Source organism: Peromyscus leucopus, chromosome 5 (genome assembly GCF_004664715.2).
Source record: "Peromyscus leucopus breed LL Stock chromosome 5, UCI_PerLeu_2.1, whole genome shotgun sequence".
Classification (NCBI taxonomy): domain Eukaryota; kingdom Metazoa; phylum Chordata; class Mammalia; order Rodentia; family Cricetidae; genus Peromyscus; species Peromyscus leucopus.
In genome coordinates this window covers 106,369,299-106,379,246 of record NC_051067.1, presented here as the reverse complement: position 1 = coordinate 106,379,246, position 9,948 = coordinate 106,369,299, and the positions used below count along the sequence as shown (strand labels likewise).

Below are 9,948 nucleotides of genomic sequence, written 5' to 3'. Positions count from 1 at the left end.
TCACACACCTGTGCCATCCTAGGATACTACCTCTTACAGATTTCATTCCTTGCCTTGAAAGCCAACCATAGGGCTTCACCAAAATTATGATTCTTGCTGATGCCCACTAGGGGTGAGCTTCTCAACCTTGTGGGTCATGGCCACTTTTGGGGTCACATATCAGATATCCTGAATACCAGATATTTACATTATGATTCATAACAGTAGCAAAAGTACAGTAGTGAAGTAGTAAAAAAATTTATCTTTGGGGGTCACCACAACATTTCAAACTGTACTAAAGGGTCACAGCATTATGGAGGTTGAGAACCACTGCACTAGGAGCTGAAGGTGTTATTGAACTGCTGCACACACAGGCAGAGGAGCCAGAATTTCAGTGTCTTTCAGAGAAACCAGCATGACCTGACAGGGAGGGGCCCTGCCGATCCTAAGATCACCATAAGGGACAAGGAATTATGAGTCCTGACAGCACAGTGGAGTCTTGAGGAGGATGATCACACTTAGAGCACCTTCCCTTGCACTATGGTGACTCCATGTTCAAGGACAGGGATCTTGGCATTCCAGACAGCATTCAGCTGCCATGCTGTGTCTATCCCAGAGACCAGGGGAGGGGCAGAAACTGTAGAGGAGGCTTTGCTCTCCCTGCTGACTATTGGCGCTCTTTGGCTTCCACCTTATCAATCAGTTCTCCTGCAATAAGAACTTTGCCCCACCAACCAAATTTCCACACCTACACCTGAAAGGTACAAATTCCTGCCTGGGCAAGGCCTACCTGTTCTGTTTCCTGCTGTTATTAGAGTGTCATTTTGTAGCAGCACAGACTTAGGCCTGGGATTCAACATGCCACTTGATAGACTTTCTGCCTGGCTGTATGCTGTGGCCTGTGGGCTCCTGCTTCTCCTCCTCCACGTGCATGGTGAGTGAACAGAGGGAACCAGGGTCAGAGCAGTCCCAGTTCTGCAGTCAAAGGCTGATCCTGAGGGAGGGAAGTACCAGGGAGGGAGGAGCTGGTGGAGATGACAGATGAAAGTGTGGGTTTGTGCATCACTTAATGCCTCCACCAAAGACCACATGATAGACCCTGTGGTACATGTATTGTCAGAGCTGTGTAAGGATGCCATGTACTGGGAGCCAGTAGGGACAGAAGAGCAGAAGGGACATGTCCCTCACCATGTGTGGTTGTGGCTAGAGCTCCTTCTGACCTTGGATAATGACAATAGTTCCTTAATAATTCAAAGTGGCTCTGAGCCTGTCATTTTGTTGACTAAGGAAGTGCCCTGTCAATTTTTAAGAGGGCCAATGGACAAGGTTAAAAGCTCTAGGTAATCCAGAAGACCTAATCTGCACATCCCACAGCTGAACTGGGGGGACTTGGCTTATATTTCCCATGTATCACAGTGACAATGATGTAGGAATTCCCAAGAATCACAACTGATGGCATCTCTCCACTTACAGGCCAGGACTCATCCAGCCCCATCAGGAACACACACACAGGGCAAGTGAGAGGAAGCCTTGTCCATGTGGAAGACAGTGATATTGGTGTCCATACCTTCCTGGGAATTCCCTTTGCCAAGCCTCCTGTAGGACCACTGCGCTTTGCTCCCCCTGAGGCCCCTGAGCCATGGAGTGGTGTGAGAGATGGAACCTCCCATCCAGCCATGTAAGTTCTGGGGCCCAGGGGACTTCCGGCCTGAGCTCTAGGCCACACTGCAGTGCCTCCTCCATCTCAGCTCTATAGCAGCTTCAGTCTGTGCTGAGGGCAGTCTCTCAGGCATGTTTTCAATGAATGAGCTAAGGATTAGAGAAGAACAACTGTGCCAGGCTCCTGAATCAGAGCTTGACACCTGCAGGGATTTAACTGCAGGTACTGCAGTGAGGAGAGAGAGAAAGGCCATTCTTCACAGTCACTGTGACCATCCATTTCCCAGGTGTCATGGACTAAGGAAAAATTACACATGCTTTCAACTGGAGACTATGTGGAAGAAGGAGGTACTTTGAGAGTCTGGAATAAGATGAAGAATGTCTCACTCCCCTATGGTATTGTCCACTCATCCCTGTAGTTCCCATGTGGGCACAGAATCCCAGTACTGGAGTGTCTTAGTTTGTTTCCTGTTGCTGTGATAAAGTACCCTGACAAAAGCAATGTGGTGAAGAAAGATTTTACTCTGGGTCACAATCCCAGGTTATAATCAACCATAGATGGGAAACCACAGGGCAGAAGTTTAAGGGAGCTGATCACATCACATCCCCAATGAGGAACAGAGCATAAAGGAAACATATTGTTTGATGTTGGGTCATAGGCGCTGCAGTAGCAAGAGAAACTCACTAAGATGCTAAGCAGAGGGGTACAGTGTTTTTGGAAAAGACTGACACTCAGTTACCTAACTCCACTTATTTTATTCAAGTATACAAAATGTTAATTGGGACTGGGAAAGGTTCTAACTACCAAAGTCATCTTCCTCTTGCTGCTCGTGAGAGCGGACAACCCACACACATCTCAGTCCCTTTTGATTATTGCAAGCTGTAATCAAAAATAAGAATGCCAGGTCTGCCAGGATTGTCTTAGGACCAAGGTCAGTGTAGTTCTAAGCTCCAAGTTCTCAAATAGCACCAAGCACAGACTCTCCAGAGAAACATTTCTTCAAGGCTTAAACAGTCCCCAAACAATTTCTGAGCCTCTACTGATTAACTCAAACAGAGCAATGGCTTTGCTCAAACAGTTCTCTCAAAATTCAGACACAAAGGCTTTACTGTGCATTTCACTTGAAGCTGGACATAAAGGTTTTACTTACATATCACTACAGACATAAACATTCCTGCTAATGCTTCACTTACTCTCTCCATTCTTATACAGTTCAGAAGACACTTCCTAGAGAATGGTATTTCCTACAATAGACAAGTGTTTCTATCTCAATTTACATAATCAAGATAATTGGCCACAGACATGCTTAGAGACCAACAGGATCTAGGCCAGTGGTACTCAATCTGTGGGAACTATCCCACAGAGGTCAAATATCAGACATTCTGTATATCATATATTTACATTATTATTCATAACAGTGGCAAAATTAAAGTTATGAAGTAGCAACAAAATAGTTCATTGGAGGACTCCACAACATGAAGAACTGTGTTAAAGTGTCAAAGAATTTGTAAAGTTGTAGTTCACTGATCTAGACAATCCCTCATTAAGATTACTTTCCCAGTAGATTCTACATTGTGTCAAGTCAATAGTCAAAACTAATTGCCACACCAGGTTTTAAATAGTATAAAAGTAATGAATGATAGTACAGAGAGGCAATCATTTTCATAGACTGCCAGCAGTCTCCATCAACTAGCCCTCAGGATATTACTATCTGACCAGAGGTCTCCCTGAAAGTCCTGCTCTATTAGCGTTTCCACAGAGCTGGTGGACTCTACATTGATGGGAAGGGACTTTAGAGAGGAATCATATGTTATAAGGGCATCATGGAAAGCAGTAGCTAAAGGTGGCTGAGAGAATGTGCAAACTAAGACTTAGGTTTGATTATCACATATCCTGAACTGTCTTCCAATTTCACCAGGTGTCTGCAGACTGATGTGATGACTAATGAGGTTGCAAAGCTGCTGAATCTGAACATGCCTCCCACTTCTATGTCCGAGGACTGCCTGTATCTCAACATCTACACACCAGCTCATGCCCATGAAGGATCTAACTTACCTGTGAGTGTCTTGAACTGTGGTTAGATTGGGAAGAGGAAGTTTCTTTCTCAGGAAGCTTGAAAGGGACAAAGTAAATCTGAACACTGTAGTTTACACCATGATTAATAGTCTTACCTTATTGGGTTCAAGAAGGTCACCCCAGCCATGGTGAACTGCTTAAACCTGGGTGTGTGACACAGAGCACTGGGAATCCGAAGATAAGAGGCTCTAAGTCTTTGAATAAATCAGGAATTCTTCTACCAACTTGAACCTGGCAGACCCATGCTAGAAAGTGCTCAAGGACTGCATATTGACACCACTGAAATTTCTAGCTGCAGGTTATTTGTTGTGTCAATAAGATGTGACGACTCTTCTGAATAGAAATCAAGAAAGTCACTCTTCAAGATACTCTCGTTTGCTCTACTTTGATGGTTCTAAGAGTGATGATCACATTACTTGTGATCTAGATCCACTAATTCACGCTGAGATTTTCTGTTTGGGGAAGTGGGAATGGAAATGTGCTTATAGGCCTAGAGTAATCATCTGTGGATCATGTCCTGAAATCCTGAGGAGGTCTGTGTGTAAATCAACCTGCACAGATGCAAAAAACGTTTATAATCTAATAGGCAGCTGGGCTTGATGTGGTGCTCCTGAGATCTGTGTTGATATCTCCAGGTGATGGTATGGATCCATGGTGGTGCACTTGTTATGGGCATGGCTTCCATGACTGATGGATCCAAACTGGCAGCTACCGAAGAAATAATAATTGTTGTTATCCAGTATCGCTTGGGTATCCTTGGCTTCTTCAGGTAATTCTGGAACTGAGTTGGAAAATGGGGGCTGAGTAGAATAAGGACAGACCTGTGATTCCTGTTCCTGCTACTTCTCAGCACTGGAGACCAGCATGCCAGAGGCAACTGGGGCTACCTGGACCAAGTGGCTGCCCTACACTGGGTGCAGCAGAACATCGCCTACTTTGGAGGCAACCCTGGCCGGGTCACTATTTTTGGTGGGTCAGCAGGGGGAACAAGTGTGTCTTCACTTGTTGTGTCCCCATTGTCCAAAGGACTCTTCCATGGAGCCATCATGCAGAGTGGAGTGGCCCTGCTGCCTGACCTTATCTCTGACACATCTGAGGTGGTCTACACTGTAAGTGCACTCTATACTATCAGCGGTTACTTTGCTACCTCAGTCCTTGCCTATAGTACTCTGGTATTCTGTTAATTGGGGAACAAGGATCATGGGAAATAGCTTCATTCCATTAATTTCTAAAATGCATAGGATTTAGAATCCATCCCTCTCTGGTTTATGTATGCTGAGTGTGATATGCAACAGAAAAGCTATGCACAGTGGATGCCATCATTGGCAAAAACACATGTGCATGGTTTCCAAGTTTGCTTTTTATTGCTGTGATAAAGACCATGGTCAATAGCTATGTGGTAAGAAAAAGGCTTATTTCAGCTTACAGTTTATAGTTCAACTTGAATGGAAGTCAGAGTAGGCCCTCACGAAGGTACCTGGAGACAAGAACTCAAGCAGATGCCAGGGAGAAAAACTGCTTACTGCCTTGTTACTCATGACTTCCTCAGTTTGCTTTCTTATACAGCCCAGGACACCTGCCCATGAGTGGCACTATCCATAGTGGTATGGGCCCTCCTGCATCAGTCACTTTTAAGATAAAAGCCAGGATTCACCTATGGACCAATCTGATAGAGGCATTTTGGCAGTTGAATTTCATTTTTCCAGTTGTCCCTGGCTTGTGTCAACTTGAAAAAAAATCTAACCAGGACACATGGATTAAGGAAAATAGCTATGCAAGTATGAGATCCTAAGTTCAAATCCCCAGAGTCCACAAAAGTCTAGGGGTAGTAATATGTGTTAGTAAACCCAATGTTCCTATAGACAGACGGGAAGTAGAGACAGTAGAATCTATGGAAAGTCAGAGTTCAGCTAAGCCAGTCTAGACAAATGCAAACAAGGGGTAAGGTGACAAGTGCCACCTGAAGGTGTTCTCTGTCCTTCACAGGCAAAACATGACACACCATACTCATTGTCACACATGACCACCATGCACAAAAATAAACAAAACAACAACAAAACAAATATGGAGGTAGAACAGTCCCCTTCACAGCTGTCAACTCTAGGCAATTGAAAATGTGAACATTTCCATTTAAGACCTTCATACACAACAAACAGTAGGATGTGGAATTGGGGGCAATGACATCTACTGGAATCAAGGAAATTCTGCTCCATTCTGAGACAGATGAGATAACCATTATCTGTGCTTTTTTCAGATGGTTGCCAACTTGTCTGGATGTGAGGCCAAGGACTCAGAGGCCCTGGTACACTGCCTACGAGACATGAGTGAAGCAGAGATTCTGGCTATCAACCAGGTTGGGAGAATTGTATAGATTGGAGGACCTGGTCACCAGGATGTGGGATTGCCAGTACTTACTACTCAAACCAGTTAACTTGGTTCTATGATTAGATGTCCTTTAGTACTGTGTGAAAAGAACAAGATGGGATAATTTTGATGTCCTATTTCTTCTGCAGTGAGCATAGCACCCTGCGATGAGATAGGAAATAGGGAAATACTGTGGATATTCAGTGGGCATCAGAATATTTACATGGTTGATCTTCAGCACTGACTCTTAATGCCCCATAGGTCTTCAATATGATTCCTGGAGTGGTGGATGGGATGTTTCTACCTAGGCACCCTCGGGAGCTGTTGGCCTCTGTGGATTTTCAGCCTGTCCCCAGCATCATTGGTGTCGACAGTGATGAGTGTGGCTGGGGAGTCCCCTTGGTGAGACCTAGTTCTAAGCCCCTGGGAACGTAAACTCAAATGGTGGGTGGTGGGACCTCAGAGAATACTTGATCTAGATTCAACCCATCCTATACTTAAGACTCTCCTCTACCTCCTAGTTGAAGGGCCTTGATCATGTCATAAACAACATAACCAGAGATACCCTGCCAGCTATTCTGAAGAGCACAGCAGCAGAGATGGTGAGCAATGTTGAATCCTGTCCTAACAGAGAGGGTTCCCGTATATTCTTCTAGGATGGCAAGCTCAGAAATAAATGTTAGTGTATGTGGGTATTTCTGTGTGGGCTCACCCAAAGGTCATACCTTTCCCTCTATAGCCTGTTTCGTCCCTGGTCACATTCTTTGCAAGGTGGTTGCTGCCTACCTTTCCAGGGGCCCACCCTACATCACTCTTCCTGATTTCTCATGGTGCAGATGCTGCCTCCTGAATGTAGTAACCTGCTAATGGAAGAATACATGGGGGACATTAAGGACCCCCAGACACTCCAAGCACAGTTCAGGGAGTTGATGGAGGACTTCATGTTTGTGATCCCTGCACTCCAAGTAGCACATTTTCAGCGTGAGTACATTTTAACAAGACCAAGGGCAGGGGGAGCTCAGAACTGTTGGTTCTGTAGTGTCAGGCCTGACCCATGTCTTCACCAGGTCTCTGATACCAGGTACCTGAATACACTTACCATAGTAAATCCTTATGTCTAGAGTAAATGAATGGTTTCTTATCCAGGTCCAGAGGAGGGAACATGGTAGATACACTTGGTATCTTATCACAACTACTCATCTAGAATGCCAGGGTCACTCTTTGACAAAAGGTTTCCCATAATCAATTCTCCAGCCTGGAGCTCACCACTAAACTGTGGTTCCAGATAACCTTACAGAAAGGTTTCTAATCACCAAAGGTTGGGCAAAAAACTCCATGTGAGAAATCATCACGGCAACATGTGTCTTCACTTCCAGGTTCCCATGCTCCTGTCTACTTCTATGAGTTCCAGCACCAACCAAGTTTCATCAAGCATGTCAGGCCATCCCATGTGAGGGCTGACCATGGTGATCATGTTGCCTTTGTCTTTGGCTCCCAGCTTTCTGGCATGAAAGGTGAGTCTTCCTTATTTTCCTTGAGCTGAATGGAGTCCCAGATGAGTTCCTGAGCTCTCAGTCTAGCTGAGGAAACTGAGACTATGGGAGAGAACACGATCAAGTGTTCAACATTTCTGATCAGAAACATAAGACAAAAAACCAAAAACTCTACCAGGGTTAGAATAGGAACCTTCCTAGTCTACCTTGTGCAAGAAGCGATGAGAGCACACTGTGGTAGGAGTGATCCTGAAAGAATTCAAGTAGAGGCTTGGATGGATCCTAGAATCTGACTGGCATGGGAAGAGTTTAAACCAGGCCTAGTATTCAGATTCGGGCTGTGGTTGCTCTAGTAGAGCATGAACTGGCACCTGCAGGAGGTAGCTAGGACTTGGACCCTTGTCTCCTTCTGTCTGCAGTTGACCTCACTCCGGAGGAGAAGCTGCTGAACAGGAGGATGATGAAGTACTGGGCCAACTTTGCAAGACATGGGTGAGTATATAACCTTCCCTCAAACTCCCTTTGTCTGGGTCTCCATCCAGGGCTCCCATGTGGGTGAGTCTCCTTAGCATGTGTAGGTCCTTAATTCTACCATAGTCTTCTCCTGCCTGGGGCACACATAGAGAGACACCTTCTAGCTTTAGTTACTGATCATCCCACAGAAACCTAGTGGGTGGCTCATTGTATTGTGGTACTGTTCTTTGTATTTTCCCTCTGAGAGGGAGAGACAGTACTAGACAGCTTACCTTATTTCACATGGACCAGACAATAATGGGTGACACTTGTATTCTCTATCAGTAGCCAGTTTTTCTTGACCCTCTGACCCTTAGTGTACTCATCCACTGCTCTGACCCAAATCAAGGGACAAAGTCTTGGATGAGAGTGACCTTATCCTTCCCTATTGGTGGCCTATCCACAGGAACCCAAACAGTGTGGGTCTACCGTACTGGCCCGAGTTGGCCCATGATGAGCAGTACCTGCAGCTGGACATCTATCCTGCTGTGGGCCGAGCCCTGAAGGCCAGAAAGCTGCAGTTTTGGACCAAGACTCTGCCCCAGAAGATACAGGGGGCTCAGGTCAAGCATGCAGAGCTTTAGTGTCCTGTGACAGGAAAGGTGTCTGGAATGAAGATGGGGTCATCCTGAGGTTACAGAGTTCATTGATTTATCTGTATTTGTTTCAACACTAACATAAACATTTCTAACCTCAGCATTTGCACTTTCAGCCACATATGACAAATCCTCTGTGTGTTTCTCCTTATCCTTCTGGATACATTTTATTAGACTCAATAAATACATTCATAACCATATGGATGTGTGAGCCTGAAAGTTCCCTCATCTTATTTAACACATCACTGTGAAGGCTTCTCCCTTCCTTTCTTCCTTCCATTCTTTCTTCCTTTACTCCTTCCTTGCTTCCTCCCTCCCATCATCCTCTCCCCATCCTCTCTCCTTTTTTCCAAGACTCAGACACTCTTCAAATGAAGCAGAAGTTTCAGACACTGTGGACTACAGGAAATCCCATGTCCTATCTCTTCAAGTTCATGTTTTTCATATTTGTCAGTTGCCAATAGAAAACCTGATTTCCCTAAGCCCCATTGCCTTCATAAGTCACAATGCTGTTCCCAATAGATAATAAACCACCAACTGGGATCTTAGTGTCTGCGGTCTTAGTTGTTTGGAGACTGAGGCAGGAGGATTACATAAGCCCAAGACAAGATAACAAGATCCACATCTCAAAAACAAAACAAAAAGCATAACCTCAGTAAGTTACAAAGAGTAACAAATTATAATTTTGTAGAGGGTCCAGATAGCCGAAGATTTGCTGTGTGGTAAGAAACAGGTGTCTAGCTGGAGGTCTCAAGGATTGTAAACAATGGCATCCCAAAGACAACATTAGGTCCCTGCTGACCTGAACTGGGGACAGGGAAGATTTTCCTGTTAGTGAAACTGACCATGCCAGTTGTTTCCATTCTATATGTAGAGCATTTATTGATGTTCCTATTGCTAGCTTGCCTCTGCTTTTCAGTTCTATACATACACACTACACTCCCAACAGGAAGTCAGAATGTGTTTTCAACTTTTAATAATTATCTCATTTTTAGAAGCTTGAATGTGGATTGTTTTTATGGGGCTAGTGATTGAACTTAATTAAGGCTTGTGCATATTAGGCAGGTGCTCTACAAATGAACTACACCCTCTTACTACTGTGGATTGTTTAAATGCAATTAAATTAATCTATTTTAGGTGTATGGTTTAGTAAGTCTGAGAAAATTTCAAGGCATGCAACTGCCAACACATCAGTTATAGAACAGACCTCACTCCCACACCAAAGGCTTTCCTTGGGCCCCTTTGCTATCATTCACTACTTTTGACC

The 9,948-nt window shown here is 44.6% G+C and overlaps 1 protein-coding gene across 1 annotated transcript; it reads left to right on the top strand.

The window, feature by feature from the left end:
* The first annotated feature begins 758 nt into the window (after window positions 1–758).
* LOC114688614 (liver carboxylesterase-like) lies at window positions 759–8,862 on the top strand. Its single transcript, XM_028863180.2, has 12 exons — window positions 759–913; window positions 1,453–1,657; window positions 3,558–3,696; window positions 4,351–4,484; window positions 4,566–4,824; window positions 5,970–6,068; window positions 6,341–6,481; window positions 6,601–6,681; window positions 6,916–7,060; window positions 7,456–7,593; window positions 7,992–8,064; window positions 8,492–8,862. The coding sequence occupies exons 1-12, from the start codon at window positions 838–840 to the stop codon at window positions 8,667–8,669; spliced, it is 1,668 nt and encodes a 555-aa protein (XP_028719013.1). The 5' UTR covers window positions 759–837; the 3' UTR covers window positions 8,670–8,862.
* The last annotated feature ends 1,086 nt before the right edge of the window (window positions 8,863–9,948 follow it).